Source organism: Carica papaya, chromosome 4 (assembly GCF_054855325.1).
Source record: "Carica papaya isolate Zhongbai chromosome 4, ASM5485532v1, whole genome shotgun sequence".
Classification (NCBI taxonomy): domain Eukaryota; kingdom Viridiplantae; phylum Streptophyta; class Magnoliopsida; order Brassicales; family Caricaceae; genus Carica; species Carica papaya.
The window spans coordinates 28,146,955-28,163,792 of NC_142312.1; the positions used below are offsets into that span (position 1 = coordinate 28,146,955).

General features: G+C 32.8%; 2 protein-coding genes across 5 annotated transcripts; one reads left to right on the forward strand and one right to left on the reverse strand.

The window, feature by feature from the left end:
* Positions 1-42: 42 nt before the first annotated feature.
* Positions 43-7,345, reverse strand: LOC110820817 (kinesin-like protein). Of its 4 annotated transcripts, none has more exons than XM_022050414.2 (17): positions 6,948-7,345; positions 6,610-6,672; positions 6,364-6,489; positions 5,779-5,862; positions 5,538-5,663; positions 5,385-5,444; positions 5,231-5,284; positions 5,009-5,101; positions 4,703-4,798; positions 4,241-4,389; positions 3,673-3,879; positions 3,344-3,473; positions 2,215-3,219; positions 2,047-2,142; positions 1,860-1,952; positions 990-1,766; positions 43-585 (listed from the first exon to the last, which is right to left on the reverse strand). In XM_022050414.2, exons 1-17 carry the CDS (start codon positions 7,227-7,229, stop codon positions 340-342), a joined length of 3,687 nt encoding a protein of 1,228 aa, XP_021906106.2. In that variant the 5' UTR covers positions 7,230-7,345; the 3' UTR covers positions 43-339. The 4 variants fall into 4 exon arrangements, with proteins under 4 accessions (XP_021906106.2, XP_088074804.1, XP_088074805.1 ...); XM_088218678.1 differs by having other exon boundaries at positions 2,275-3,219; positions 6,948-7,344; XM_088218679.1 differs by lacking the exon at positions 1,860-1,952.
* A 6,090-nt stretch (positions 7,346-13,435) lies between these two features.
* LOC110820685 (Calcium-dependent lipid-binding (CaLB domain) family protein) lies at positions 13,436-16,570 on the forward strand. The gene is made up of 2 exons (XM_022050261.2): positions 13,436-13,975; positions 15,025-16,570. Exon 2 carries the CDS (start codon positions 15,045-15,047, stop codon positions 16,323-16,325), a length of 1,281 nt encoding a protein of 426 aa, XP_021905953.2. The 5' UTR covers positions 13,436-13,975; positions 15,025-15,044; the 3' UTR covers positions 16,326-16,570.
* Positions 16,571-16,838: the final 268 nt, after the last annotated feature.

Here is a 16,838-nt window from a genome sequence, read left to right on the forward strand (position 1 = left end):
ACATTCAACTTTAATTTTTATAGAGTAATCATCAATTCGAGATAACACTCATAATATTTATGTAAATCTTCATTTATATAACACACTTAAAGAATACAGAAGAAACTGATGAAAATGAATAAAACAATAAGAAGTCTAAATGAATTGTGTACCACATATATGTATTGCTAGGACCCAAGTAAGATCTGATGCATGCTCATTGATCAAACAGTGTCAAGTCAATAGTAATGTTCTGATGCATGCTCATTGATCAAACAGCGCCCAGTCAATAGTCTAAATGAATTGTATATGACACATGTATTGCAAGGACAAAAGTAGGATCTGATGCATGCTCCTTGATCAATAGTAATGTTCCTGATATGTTGCTCCAAACTCAGCTCTCCATGCCTGGTCATCATCTGGGATCGTGCTGTTATTTCTGATATCGGAATCCTCCCGATAGAGCGGTTTCAGTGCAGATTCTGGCAACCTGCTCTCAGCAAGGTATTGCTTCATGGTGACCATCTCCATCTTGTGTTTTCTCTTCACCTTCTCAATTTGCTTCTTCAACTTCTCGTTTTCTTCCCGAACCGTGCTGAAGTTTTCCTGTTAGAAAATATACCAACATTCAGAAGAGTTTATATAAAGCCCCATTAGACTGCAAAATTGATCTCAACCTAAACAAATCCAGAATTGATGAAAAGGGTAATTGTTAACAAGTCTGACTTACAATTCTTGTGTAAATAATAGATTAGACTACTTTTTTCCTAGTTCAACTTTTTTTAAAAAAAAGCCAACTTAACAAATTGAGTCATTTTCAATAAACTCAAGTTCCTGGTAAAATCGGTTAAATTACATTTTTTTACTGTTTGGTTTATATTTCTTCAAATTTTAGTTGATTTTTAATTTTTATATGCATGACTACAGATTTACAATATGATTCTTCTATGATCAGCCCAACAGTAATAAATTGAAGGGAAAGAAGGAATGTGAAGTGAAATATCACTTACCTCAGCAGCTGAGGCTGCCTGCTCGGCTTCTCTCAACCTAACAAGCAATTCTCCAGCAGCATGTACAGCTTCGGCAGTGTCCCTAAGCTGAATCTTGAGACTCTTGTTCTCCCTTTTCAAGAACTCTCTTTCTCTCTCCCTCTCCACTCTAAGTACAGAAAGTTCAGCAGCAAGAGATTTGGCAAAACGGGAGCCATGACCTTTTGCACCTGCCTTGATAGCTGCCCTTTTCACCTCCGCAATTCCTTCCATGATTGCTCGGTGCTTCCCAGCCAAGTCATTATATTTTTCCTGAAGCTCCGTGTAGTGTTCAACAAATCTAGCATGACCAAGGACAGCTCTGTGAAGTGCATCATCTAACTCTTCAGTGCACTTCTTCTCCAACTTCAATTCCATCTCCACCTTCTCTGCATGTCTTCGGTGAGTTTCAATGTCAATTCTTAGTTCATCAGTTAAACATATCCATTCACTTTCCATTTCTGTCCACCTTTGTCTTTCCTTCTCAAGCTCTTCTTCAGTGTTGTTACGGCAATCTATACTTTTTCGGAGTTGAATGGATTGTGACAACAAAGAGGACTTCAACTTGTCAGTGGACTTGTTTGGAGAACAAGCAACATTTGACTGCAACTTGCTTTTTAAAGTTTCAATTTCTTTAAGAAGCTCTTCTCTCTCATTTACATCAAAGTATGTGGTATTACGCGATTTCTGAACTTCGTTTATTTCGCATTTTTCCTTTATAACCTCAGGCTCATGTTCTCCTGCACTGTGCTCCAGAAGCTGCCCAAATCAACCAAAAAAAAATTCACCTGGATTAGAGAATTGTTGTTTAACAATCTAAAGAATGTTTTCTAAATGAACACAATAATTCACTTTGTTTCCATCTCTTGAAGTATGGTCCCTCAGATTTCTAGGCTCCTCGAATGGTACTATTTCATGTTCTCTCCCATCTTTGTATTCTTCCAACTAAAGAAATTCAGATCAAAATATAAGAGTATATTTATCACTTGAAGTTCAAGTATGTAGAATCTTCTAATTCTTGGGACAGTAAGATTATTACCAGTTGAGTTAGCTGCTCAATTTTGGCTGCTTGCTCTGTGCATATATTTTCAAGCTCCTTTCTGTTAATAGCTTCCACCAAATCACTCTCTGCTTCCTGATAAAGAAGAAAAAGGAAAATGAATATACCAGTAAACGTAAAATGAAGTTTGTGGATTCTAAGACATACTTTAGTCAAATTCCCTGCTTTATCAATTGGTACAATCCATGTCTTTAAGCTATCTTGTACCTCATTAGAATTGTCATTATTAAGCTTCTGTCGGCACGATGAACAAAGTAAAGAAGAAGATGATCCAGTTGATAGTCTCTCTTCTTGTAATGTTTGAATAGAAGAATTGGCTTTGTCAACTTCTGGACAAGGTTTGAGTGCCAAGTGCTCAAACGAAAAGGAAACAGAAGATGTGTCTGTTGCCAAGTTCCTCTGATGATGGTCAATTATCTGCAAACCTCTGTGAAGACTGGCAGCCAAAGATTCGGTAGCACCAGGAAATATCTTGCTTGAACGCAAAGAGGAACGGATGTGTTCACTTTGTCTGAATGACTGTTGTAGCGCATCCGAGTTGAAGCTTGAGCTCTCTGACACATTGTTCTGACTGGCCAAAGATGTTGGTAAAAAAGCCATGCTTTTCCTTTGCTTATTTCCAATTTTAGGAGACTCTGAAAAGGTTGGCTCTTGGAGGAGTGGAGACTGACGGCAAGTGCTGATTGAAATGCTATTTCTGAATGAATGATCAATGGCACTTGATATTTTTGAGTTATTTGATTCGTCTGCTGAACCAGTAATATCCTTGTGATGTTCTTGTTGCGGTTTCTCCAAACCAACTTCCTCAATTTCAGTGTCTTCCATGCAGACTTCATCTTCACTCATTAATTCAGCCTCACAGCAGCTTGCACTCACAAAAGAAGACTGGACTGAATCTCTGATGCCAGATGGATCTCTTAAATTCTCTTCACAAGAACTATGCAACTTATCAATCTCTTCACGAAGCTCCCGTACATCATCCTCATCAACATTTACCTCTTCCTTGTCATCCTTATCTATACATGGTAAGATTAAAGAGCGGTTAAGACTAACTCTCAATTGATTAAGGCTTTCCCGTACATTTCGCCCTCTGAAGTATCCATTGTTAGTCCTAATTGAATGCGCATCAGATTTTGCCCTTATAAGCTCCTCCTGTGATCAACATGATACACGCTTGATCATTAGGTTGATCATCAACATCACTACTAGGAGACATTATTTGTCTGTCTATCCAAACAACAAAGAGAAAATGACTTTTTGCTGAAGAAAGTGATACCTTGAGCTGACGAATCTGATCACTCAAGTCATTGACATCATCCTCTGAGATCTCATTTACTACTGGATCATTTTTTATCAATCTAACTTTTTGTCCAAATCTGAGAGTGCTGAGTGTTTCGCCAATATTTCTGCATTTATCATAAGATTAAGTTAGATGAAGGCATTAGGCTCAGTTCCCCTAGAATGAAGAAAAGTCCTTTCTTCTGATACCATGCATCAACTAATGAGATTGTGCATTGAGTTTATCTTCTGTATATTTCACAGACCAACTAGTTTGAAAGGCTTCAAATGGTAAAAAGAAGAAGAAAGGAGATAGAAAGAAATTACTTGTTCTCTGGGGAGATGGTACAGATAAGTGTGAGTTTTGCATTCCCACCAAGCGGTTCTCGCAGTAGATGTGTTAGACGGGAGTCTCTGTAGAGAGTATCTTTAGAATTTCCAGTGTAGAGTCCATTTGTGAGACGGGAGTCTCTGTAGAGAGTATCTTTAGAATTTCCAGTGTAGAGTCCATTTGTGAGAGCATGTACCAAGTGGCTACAACAAAGAAAAGAAACATGATTATCAGAAGAATGTTGTCAGGATTCCATCCATTTGCCCTGCAGACTGCCTCTTATTATTCTACACCGCCATATAGAGGAACAGGACCACCTATTTCTTTCAGGGAAAAATAAGTACAAAACTAACACGGGCTAAAAAAACCTTATTGATTATTTCAGTTCCTCTGGAAAATTATTAATGTGATTAAAATTTATTGGTTTCCAAGTGGGAACAATGCTTTGGGAATAGTAGGAAGAAGATTAAGGGGATTGGCAAATTCATAGAAGGGATTACATCCTTAGCACCATATGGAGGATATCATTTAGACCAATATCAGGGGAAAGTCATGGCATCATACCCAAGCTGTGATACGGACTTCTTCACATTTTTGCCTTCCTTTACACATTGTCTACCTGCTTCTTCAAGTTTATTCCTGTCTGGTCCTGCTAGATCAACGAGAGTGATCCTGCTTGTCCTTGAACTACTAAAGCATTTTGATGAGGTTTCCTGTGGCATGAATTGAAAATGGTCAATTGCATACAGATAGTAGAGCTTGGAAAAACAATAAATTCTAGTTAGTACTAAAGACTGATATGCATAGGCTGTCATATAACCACAGAACCAAAGTGGTATCACTAAAATCAGCAGATAAATTTTGTCGAGTATCATATGAATGGTTTACATACTAAGATTAATCTTCTTGATACATTAAATCAGATTTAACTATCGTAGGAGAATGTAAATGACAAGAAAAAGAAATTATCGAATTAGCTTCCTGTTTGTTACTGAAGAGAAATTGAACACTATGAATCACTGATACCTTGCACCAAGACTCAATGATGAAAGTAAATACAATATGGGAGCGCGAACTTTTTGAATTGAGGCTGGTTGCTCCAACTTTTCTGCTTGAAAGTCCCTGCAGTAAGTTATCAATTCAAGCATATGAGATGCATAATGATAAAAACAACGAGAGACACAGTACACGTATAGCAGAAAATGTAAATCAACAGGTCCACTTAGTATAAGAAGAATGCTGAAAATTCTGCTAAAAAATAACCAAGCTACACCAAAGAATCAAAACTTTTTGTTAGACAAAAGACATCTGTTTTACCGACTGCTTTCCTACCTTTATCAAAATTTGAGTCACATCCTCATAGCTAGTCACATATTCCTCGGTCAAGTTCTCAACATATAAACCATTCTTCGGATCATCCCTTATCTGTATGAATTTGGACAAACTAATTATCATCAAGAGCAGGGTTTACCAAAAAACAAATACCATCATGAGAACAGCACTGAACTCAAACACAGTACAGATACAATAAATCGAAAGTAAAAAGATAGAGACCTCAAGATTCCTCTGAGTTTGATCAAGTAAATCTCCAATTTGCTCATTATATATCTGAAATAAAATTATTTCGCAAAACACTTTATCATTGTGGAATACCATTGACAACTAACAAGCGCCATTCAACTACTCACGACTTTCAAAGAACAATTACCTCAAGAAAGGAACAACGGCACTGATAGTTTATCTGTTTCCCTTCAGAGTTATCTTGCTCCTGAAGATGAGGAGGTAAACCAAATATATGAACCGCATTCTAATACTTACAATTTTCATGCAAATTTGGATCAAACTAAGAAACAGAACATACTTGATGAATCTCGGAGAAAAGCATTTGGAAGATGCGAGGAACAATGCCCTGGAGGCTACCAGGTGAAGGATCCTCAACCATGGCACTTGGGGGGCCCCACATTGTATAGGTTTTTCCGCTTCCAGTCTGGTGATAATTCGACAGATTTTGTGTCAGAATTACAACATCAAACAAACTTTAATTGAAAATCAAGTTCTTAAACCTGATGAGAGCTTAGAAGTATAATGAGTTCATCAAATACCTGTCCATATGACAGTACTGCGGTGTTGTAACCAGCTAAAGAGTTTTTAACCAAAGGAACTCCAACTAACTGAAAGACATGTTCCTGGAAGCATATACAAACAAGTCGGGGCTCAAAATCTCCTTTAACAAGTATTTAATTTTGAAGAAAGCCGGGAAAATTAAATTTTCCACAAGCTTAGGCCAAGTAGAATTGGGGTTTCAAATTAAACCTCATTTTTATACAAAAAATGATATACTCGACAAGAAATATAGTAGTTTTTTAGAAGAAATTTTTATAACTCGCAAGACATGTTCGTTGTTATTTCCTAAACATTCTCGTTTTAAAAAACTGACATACATATCTATAAACACATAAATGTAGAAAATGAAAACAAAAGAATTACTTTCGTAAACCAAACAAAACTTAAGCTTTTTGTTGTCAATCATGTCCCAGCAATCAAAACACATCAATTCTTTCCTTCATTTTTATGATAATAAAGGAGAAGTGTAACCAACCTAAATTAATATCTATTTTCATTGGCCCAATTCATCGTAAGCTGAAGAGGAAAGAAACCAAGGAAAGGCAGAGATTAAAGTTTCAAACCTGATTGGAACATGAGTCAAGAACTGAATCAAAAGTAAACTTCCGATCGCCAACAGATAGTGTATCTGAAGAAACCTTCTTGACTGCCTGGTTCATCTCGTTTACAGGTTTAATTCTCACTACAACCTATTTTTTATGCATTATAATCAGATCACAAAATGCTGAAACCAACCTCTTTAAAAACAAAGCAGAAATGCCAATAGAAGCTATCTATATTCATCATCAATCTTTAACCATTATACTTACCTCCACTGCCGGATCTGAATGCTCGGTTACTTCACAGTGATTACCTGAGTCTGCTATCTCTTTCTGTAATTTTCCACGTTTTCATAACGAAAATTTAGGATTTGAAAAAAGAATAGCGTTAGTCATCAGCAATAACATTAAAGATACGTCAAAACGAGAATTGTATCAACAGCAAATGCTAAATCTTTTAATTCAACACTTACATACCAAATCCAAAACTAAAACAACTCTCAAAAACCTATACATGCCTCTAAGTTATAAAAACTTAACTGCGGGTATACTAATTGCCGGAACAAAATCTAAAATCTAAAGAAAAAGAAAGAGTCATTCGCTGGTACCTGGATAGATAGGTCCACAGGCGCTACTACTTCAGGTTGGGTTTTAGATGAAGCGATCTGTCTCTCGGTGGTCAACGATTTGGACTGCGAATATAGCTTCGTAAACTCATCACTGCCGTTGTTGACCTGGATGTTTGGATCAACTGGAGGAGTGTTTTCATTGTTGGATTTGGTCTTTTTAGGGCTCTTCGTAGACATGGATCTAGGAAGCAGATTGCGTATGGAAGAAGTGGATATGCTTCCGAGAAATCGAGAGTCCCTGATCTCTGTTATGGTTTTCATGGCTGTACAGAGAAATTCCCAAAGAGAAACTTTGTTTTTCTATAAATGGAGCGTGCAGTTCACAGAGAGAGAGAGAGAGAGATTCAAATGTTGGGGGAGAGAGGGAAGAATGGACGTTTTTGTTGTTGGGGAGCGAAGATGACCGTTAAGAAATTTGAATTAAATTTGGTGGCATTATTTTTTATTTTAAAAAAATAAGAATTTTTAAATTACCAAAGTGCCATCAGGCCGCTTTAATCTAGTAATGAAAATTATAAATAATATTTTAAGAATAAAAACATTTTATATTACTAAAAAATGTTGCTTAAAATAATATTCTAAATTATTTTTTAAAAAAATAAATTTTTCACTGTAAAAAATAAACATAAATTTTTTAAAAAATAACCAATATATATTATAAATATTTTTTTTACTTATATTATTTTATGCATGTAGCTAATTTTAATAATTTATCAAGGTAATAATTAAGTAAATTTATTAGATACAAAATAAAAACTTAACAATATGAATATAACATTTATTTTTTATTTTATTAAAATTGCTTTCTAAATATTTTTTATTTTTTATTTTTCAAATTGAATTATAATTAAAAAAATTAAGCATTTAAAATAAATAAAAATATTAAAAATTAAGTTGTAATAAATTATAAATTTAGAAACTAATTTTAATTAATCTATCATAGATTTAATTAGTTCATCTTCAATCGATAAAGTAAAAAGGTAATGGGTCTTAATAGCAACTTGATTGATGATCGATCACATGAGCATACGTGTGCACGGACCCACTTATCTGTACCTAAATCCACGATCGACGTTAAAAAGTAAATGAGTGATTAGTACTTGGAGAGAAAGCGGAGGGACAATTTGGTCAATCCACAAAACATTCAAATAAATAGCCGTTTTGGCCGGTGCACATGGGAAAGCCACATGCGCATCGCCTAACAGGCTAGTATGATTGCGTTAAACAAGGTAATGCTAGAGTGACAGGAGCACTGTGGTTTTCAGTACATAACAGGCCTAAGGAGTCATCAATGGGCTTAAGCCCGACTAAATGAGCCCATGAATCTTAATTTATTTAATACTAATTAAAATAAAATCGAATAAAATAACAAATCTTTATTTTAAAAATAAATAAATTCAGCAGTAGATTTAGAATGTTCTAATTAATATTAAAAATAATATATATTTTTTTTTTAAAAAAAATGATTAAATTATGTTGGAAACTGTGTGATCCATCTGGGTAATCTTGCTTTATGGGGCTCGAGTTCTTTACAAAGTCAAAAAATTTGCCTAAAAAATAACACCCAAAAAACAAATACTTAATTAGTGGTGAATGAGATGTCTTGACTAGTGTCATTATTGAAAATCAAATAGGTATATATATATATATTTTATTTAGTTTTATAGTCAAGATTTGTTAACACAAAAATAAATACCAATTATAAACCCGATAATTATCTAAGTTTAAATTATTAAAAAAGATAATTTTTTTAATAAAATAAATATTATTAGTGAAGAATTTAAGCATAGTGTAAAGGGACAAGTGGGAGCCTCAAAAATTGACTCTCTTCACCCAAAAATAATAATAATAATATGGTTTGAATGTTTCAACTTTGATACATTAAATGCCTGGTTTGGTGGTAGAGGGAATTAAAAAAATATGACAAGAAAACAAAAGAGAAGTAGAAAAATACAAAAGCATTAATATGCTCTTGTAGTATTAATCAATGGCGATGATCACTAAAAAATATTTAAATGATTTTTTTAATTTATATATATATATATATGTGTGTGTATATTTGTGTGTAGATGTTGGGTGAGTATCCAAAAAAAAATTATATAGAAAGTAAATTGGAGAGTAATAAATTTCTACTGAATTATTTGTAGTTCAATTCAATGGAAAGAAGGAAATAGAATTTTATAGCAATTAAATTAAATTAAATTATAATTTATGAAATGAATTAATAATTCTGAGTAATGAAAATTGTTTGACAAATTTTTATTCGTACAGTGATAGTGATAATTAAGTTATGAATTTTATTAAATTAAATATTATAATATAATTACTGTTAATTTATAATATATTATTAATAAAATAATGTATCTAAATAAATTTTGAATTTATAACTATACATTTTAAAAAGATAATTTTTAATTTATTTATGAATTAGAAAAAGTCTAGACTTTTCACCTTTTGCTTTCCTTCTGGGTCAATCATAATTCCAAAGAACGTGAAGCTCCATGGAGCTGGACAAAATCAAAACGGCTTCAACAAACAATACATCATTGGAGACTGTAAAAAAGCATATCTATACGTATATATATATATACCTTTAATTTTCTTTAACAAGTAAAATGGCCTTAAAACATGGGCAAAGGACAATCATAAAAGAAAAAAAAAAAAAAAAAAAAAGACACTGTAATTCAGATGAAGCTTTCAAGTGTTTCAGGATCCAATTCCATATTTACATGTCAACGTTAAAAGAGAAAGAGAAAGAGAAAGAGAAAGAAAAAGAGAAAAAGAAAGAGAAAGAGAAAGAGACTCTTTTTTTCCTTATTGTATGGCCCATGATGATCAAAGCAAAAGGAACCCTCTGCCTCTTTCACCTTTGAATTAGAGGGTATCTCAAAAGTCTAATTTCAAAGGAGTTATATATATATATAGTTTTAAGGGGTTATTGAACGTAGAAACTATATTATTAGGTAGATTTTTTGTGTCTTTAATTTTATATATATATATATAAATTAGGTGGTCGGATGAAATTAATGAAACTAAAAATTTGAGTTAACCCCTCAAAAAAAGGGTTGATTTTGAACTTAGGGAAAACATCTTTGAAATTAGAAGAAGAAGAAGAAGAAGAAGAAGAAGAAGAAAAAAAAAACAGAAATTGACCCACCCACCCCATAATTTTCCACCGATTTAGTTTCAACAATACAAAACCCTAAGACCCGTTAATGGGACCATTTCATTAATTTTGTAAAGATAGTGGTAGATTTTTCCCACTAAAGTGGGATTTCTCCCAACTAGTATTCCTATTCGTTAAAGTGGGATTTCTCTAGGGGTAATCTTGATTGATTGATTGATTCATATAGCATCTTCAAATTATGCTTATATATATATATATATATGTATATCCCTTTTCAAAAATATTACCCTTTTTCTTTTTTTTTTTTGTTCTTTCTCTTTTTTAAGCACCCCTTTTGTAAATATGTTTTTGAATTTTATCTGATACTATTTTATTTTTTAAATATAAAATAATAAATTCAAATCTATATGTTCTTTAAAAAAATTTCATGATATAAAAAGTGTTATATGTAAATTAATTAAATATACGATTTTATACCTTATCAACTAAATTATAAATAACTAATATACGTCTTAATTTTCGAAAGTTAGACCAAATGTTGCCGCTGATGTGAGTTTGTTTTCATTATATGTTGTCATATTATATGCTACCAAAAGGGCAAGCATGTAATTTACAAGATAAATTAGTAAATAAAAAAATATATATATATAATGATGTAATCAATATTATATAGTTTTTTAGTATTAAGATTTTTATAGATATTTGGGAATCATTTGAAAAATAATAAAAAGTATGATGACGAGATATTTTCCCTATATCTATATATATATATATATATGTACACATTTTACTTGTAGAAATAGCAAATCAAAGAATCTAACAGTAAAGATGAGTCATCTCCCAAGACATTGATGTTTTTGTGTCATATATCAATTGGGTGAGTTTTTTTTTTAAAGCTTTTGAAATTTAAAATTTGTTTTATTTATTCAGAAACTCTAAAAATCTACCTAAAAATTGACTCATTCTCTATTCACACCTGAAAAATAATTGCCCCCACTTTAATCCCAAAATCTGTTACACGTACACATATACATACACATCATATAGTCTTTCGGGATATGTATGTATGTATGTATTATAACTTTTCAGAACTAAATCACCCACTAACAGGAATCATCATTATCATTTCAATTTAATATATAAACATGAATGAATTTGTAATTTATAATTTATAATTTATAATTTATTATACTATATGATCATGTGAAGAACATAAAAATACTATATCGATTAAAAAATATTGGCAGTGGGTGCCAAATTGCTGATGTAGTAGCAGCCGCTTCACATGGTAGGCCAAAAGATATGGATGTATATTTTATAATATATGCGTACATAAATACATATATATATATATATATATTATATATAAGTGAATTTAACAGGGAGAATACTTGTGTGTTGTTAAAGAATGGGCAATGAGTTGAAGTTGTATATGAGGCTATGATGAATGTGGTTGGTGAAAATTCAAGTACAATTAATCTTTTATATATATATATATATATATATTGTTTCTGGAATGAATTGTAAATAAGAAAACAGGGAAAAGACTGGCTGATGAATGGACATATCAAATTATTGATTTGTCAAAATTACTACACATTACCAATTATTAATAATAAATTTATAATATTTAATTAATTAATATTTTATTAAAATTATAATAATAATCTCAATATTTTTAAATAAAAAAATATTTTATAATATTTATACTCTCTACGAACGAATAAATAATTTTTTTTAATTTATGTTTTTATTCTTTACGAATTTATCTCGTGATAATTATGTTATGAAATTTTAATAACACGATTTTGTTAAAATTTTATTTATTTATTTATTTTAACGAATAAAATTAACTAAATAATTATAAAAAAATCAATGGTTTAATTGCATTTTTGTTTTCAAATTAGATTAATCAGGGTAAATTGAAAAAAAAAAAAACTTTATATGTATTAAAATAAATTACTTTAAATTAGTATTTTTAGAAAACATATTTTTTTCCTCTAGTCCTATTGCTATATGATAAATGTGCTTGATAAAGACAGGTACATAAGATTCCATATCTTAAATTTAATATATTTGCATATATATATATATATATATATATTACAATGAACATCATTCTCATGATTAAACATTTTTTTTTTTGGATCCAAAACAATCTTCTTTAAAAAATAAAAAAGAAACAACTTAAAAATTTATTGGACTCACCCACATTTTAGATGCAAAGTCTCTCTCTCTCTCTCTCTCTATATATATATATATATATGTGTATGTGTGTATGTATGTATATATATATATATTATATGGGGTTAAAAAATAAAAGAAATGATTGTTTTGGGCATGCATAATTAATGTATGAAGCCACATTTTACATGAAAAAAATGGAAAAATACAGAAAGAGTAGTCACACTATAAGCAATGATGATTGTGTACTATTTGCACAATCACATGCTAATGTTTATAAAACCACTTCAAGGACTATATGTATACAAATGTGTTTCTTTTATCACAATCATTTGTGTCTCTTTAATAGTAAATAAATTTTCTTTAATTAACTAAACACAATTATTAATTTAATAATTATTGATGATGGGTTACCATAATTATGCATATAAAAAACAAAAGAACATTAGGTATCATTTATTTACAATAACCCAAAAAAAAAATATATATATATATATATATATATATAAAAATGCGGTTTAATCATGATTGATTAACTTTATATAATTTTTATGTTATAATTTTCATATAACACTTATATCTAGATAATAAGCATATGAGGTATTATTTCAATATTTAGCTATAAAAAATATAAATATTAAATATAAAAATTGATCGATTTCAAATATTAATAAATTTTGGATTTGGGTTTTGGAGACCCTAATTTTAAAAATAATTATAATTATTTTGGTTTGCCATAATCTATGTTATATATATGCTTAATTAAGGTCATATAAATAAATAAGAATATAGTTTATAAAAAAAATAAATAATAATATTAATTGTCCTTATTCCTCTCATAAAATTTTCACACCAACCAATTTCTTAAATTTATAATAATAATAATAATAATAATTATTATTATTATTTACGACTATTATATAACGGTAAAAAAAATTATGAAAAAGTTTGTCTAATGAGATTCAATATTTGGCTGAAACCAACTATATTATACAGAGAGTCAACATGTTTGACCAAAAAAAAGACCTGCAACACACTTGTCCCCATCCATTTGTCTAACCCCTGAAACCCTGTAAAAAGTAAAGAACCGAGACAGGGGGAGGGGGGGGGGGGGGGGAGGGAGGGCAGAGAGACCATGACAGACTCTTCCTCCATCTTCAACTTCCATGTCCCCACCTACAACCCGCACCCATCTCTCCCCTCATTGGTCCGGGCTCGCACACCAGGCGCGTGGGGCGGCGTGTATCTCTCATCTGCTTTTCTATCTCGCTCTAACTTTTTCTCTACTCCCCCATTTTTTAGCTCTCTTTCTCTCTCTGGAAAAATATCAAAAAAATCCAACGCAAATACCTACAAAAAGACAAGATTACTTCCCCAATACATACTATATTACACGCAATACGGATGTATGTATATCTTATATCCACACCTTCTCTCTCTCTTTCTTTGTACTAGTCTCTCAAAACCCGCACTCCAGAATTCTCGTTTTAGCAACTAGATTTTGTTCTTTGTTTCTTTTCTGGGGGTAGTCTGCCTCTATTTCATACTATTCTTCTCTTCTTGTTTCGTGTACAAGCCGGTTTCTTAGAGGACGTAGAGGTATTCTAACTGGGTTGTTTTCAGATCTTGGATTAGAGCCACAAATTTCGTTAAAGGACAAAACAAAGAAGGATCGGGTTTTGCAGCTGAAAGAAAGGTAAAGGGAAAAAAAAGGGAATACCTATCTGGGTTTTGTTGCGAAATTCACTTGCTTTATTGGGTTTTTTTTTTTTTCTTTTTTTAAAGTTACTGTTCGTTGTTTGTGCCTTGTCTGGAGGAGCTTCAGAGGGCTTCCGTGGGGTAGTTGTTTTTACTATGTTTGGTTTTGTTTTGGATTGATGTCTCATGGTTACTGTGTTTTTATTTTCTTTTTATGGCTTTTCCCCCAGCTTCAGTCTCCCTTGGATTCCGGTTTGTTTCCTTTGTCGAAAAAAGTTGGGTGCTTTATTGAAATCTGTCCGTAACTGTTGATGGGCCTTGCTTATTATTAAGATTGATATCTGGGTTCGGAACTACCTCACAAGAAGAGAATTTTTTAGCTTCTGGGACTGGAAAATCTCCCTAATTTCAGTTTAAAGTTGCAGGCTTTAGGTTTGTGGATTTTGCCTCTTCATTCTTACAGTTTGCTTGAAAAGAGCAAAGAGGGAAATGATTTGTAGATTTTTGACTTTCCGGTGCTGAGAATTATGTGTTGAGCCCTAGTTAGGTTTCGGATTTGGGGCTGTGTCTCCTAGTTGCTGCTTTTTGTCTCTGAAGGGACTTCTTTTTGGGGATTTGTTGGTCTCTGGCTTTTAGAATTTTGTGTTTACTTCAGCTCAAGCAGGTATCATTTGTGTATTTGCTACTTGTTTTGCTGTTGGGCATTTTATATTTCTATCTGTTTCAACTAAGGTAACTTTGAAGTAAATAAGTATGAAAGTTCAAATTTGGATGCTGTTGCAGATTGTTACTTGCTAGGTTTTTATGGGTGAGTTAGGAACTTTAAATTATGGCGTGGGCTTTTGATTTGGGGAGTGAGCCCCCTTTTTTTTTTTTAATCAGGTACTTGGTTCATAAAATCAAAATCATCCTCCATTTGGATAAATTTCTGAGCTTTTAGATATTGAGGTTATCTGGAGGACATAAAGAATCTACAATTTCTGATTTAGAGTTTTCGTTCGAAGTGACTTCATATTTCAAATGCATCTTTGTTGTGTGCTTTGGCAGGTCAATTATCTAAGTCTATCATGGATTCCCCACAATCAGTTGTCTCACCATTCAAGAACTGTGTGGTTTCCGAGCCTGAAAAGCTGAAATCTGATTTCTTGGTTCGAAGCTCCAGTGCCATGTCAAAAGGAATTGCAGTTGGAAGGAAGGAACCTGTGGCGGGTAACCCAGAGAACTCCATTGGTGTTCTTCAGGTTTACATACATCAAGCGAGGGACATACATAACATTTGCATATACCACAAGCAAGATGTTTATGCCAAGATTTGCCTTACAAGTGATCCTGAAAATGCAGTCTCCACCAAGATCATAAATGGCGGGGGAAGGAATCCCGTATTCAATGAAAATCTCCAGCTTAATGTTCGTACGGTGGAGTCCTCCCTCAAATGTGAGATATTTATGATGAGTCGGGTGAAGAATTATCTCGAAGACCAGTTGCTGGGGTTTGCTTTGGTGCCTTTGTCTGAAGTTGTTCTGAAGAATGGGAATTTAGAGAAAGAGTTCTCTCTTTCTTCTACCGATTTGTTCCATTCTCCAGCTGGTTTTGTTCTGCTGTCTCTCTCCTATATTGGAGCTTCCCCTGATGTAATGACCATTCCTTCAATGCCCAAAACGACAGATGAAACTGTGGAGGCTCCGGCCGAGTTACTTTCCAGCGAATTGGATAAAATTGAGTTTCCAGACCCCAAGATTGTGAATGAAAACCAGATGATGGTTTCTGAGTATTTTGGGATGTCATGTGCCACTATGGACTCTGAAAGTTCTGAGAGCTTGGTCACATCTGATACTGAAAATCAGATTAGCTCAGAAATGGGTCTTCTTGTAATGGAAAACTTCTCTACTGCAACTGTTAATTCTATCCAAGCTCCAAAGCTTGATTCCCCTCCAAGCAGTGTGTCAACCAATGGAGTTTCTTCTCCTTCCATAGCTGTGAGCTCAGAATCCTCCGATGCTCCAGTTTCAAAAACTCCAAGTCAAGAGCATGTTTCAGCTCTCAAAGATAAGTCCATCGAGTCTGGGGAAGGTGAGAGTGATTCCTCAGGTGGCATGCCGCCTAGAGAAACATTCACAAAACCTCTTCTCACTGTAAACATTGAGCCAGAGCAAAAGGTAGTGCAGCAAGAGATCGTAGACATGTATATGAAAAGTATGCAACAGTTTACTGAGTCTTTGGCTAAGATGAAGCTTCCCTTGGACATCGATAGCCCTACCAAATCGGAGAATTCTAGTTCTGATCAGAAATTGCAGGCATCAAAGAATACTGGTTCCCGTGTGTTTTATGGGAGTAGGGCTTTTTTCTGATCTTCGATTTATCCACTGGCTTAAAGGAAGATACCCAGGTGACGTTAGATCTTAGAGTGAAGACTAATACCAGTAGTAAAGTGTAATAATGTATTATCTATCTAATGTGGTGTTTTCCTTTTGTATGTTGAGATATGCTTCAGTTGACGAGAAACCATGACTTGTACCTGCCGCTAGCTTTGTTCTCTCTATTAAACTTTGCTGTTAGTATATATATATATATATATGAACTTTTCCTTTTCTAATTATGTCTTATCTTTCCTTCCTTTATTCTTTTGCTGTTCCCCTAATAATTGCACAAATCAAATTCAATATTACAATAGGCTAACAATATGCTTATCATGGAGATATTGGTCCCACACTCACATGGGGATTACTGGTTTGAGACATAAAAAGTCAGTAGAGGCCAAGGAATCCAAGATCGTGACTTTTGCAATTTGGAATAATTTGGTTTGATTACCATTCAATTGAACTTTATTTGTATCGTTGAGATCAAGCCTGTTGATAATGTAT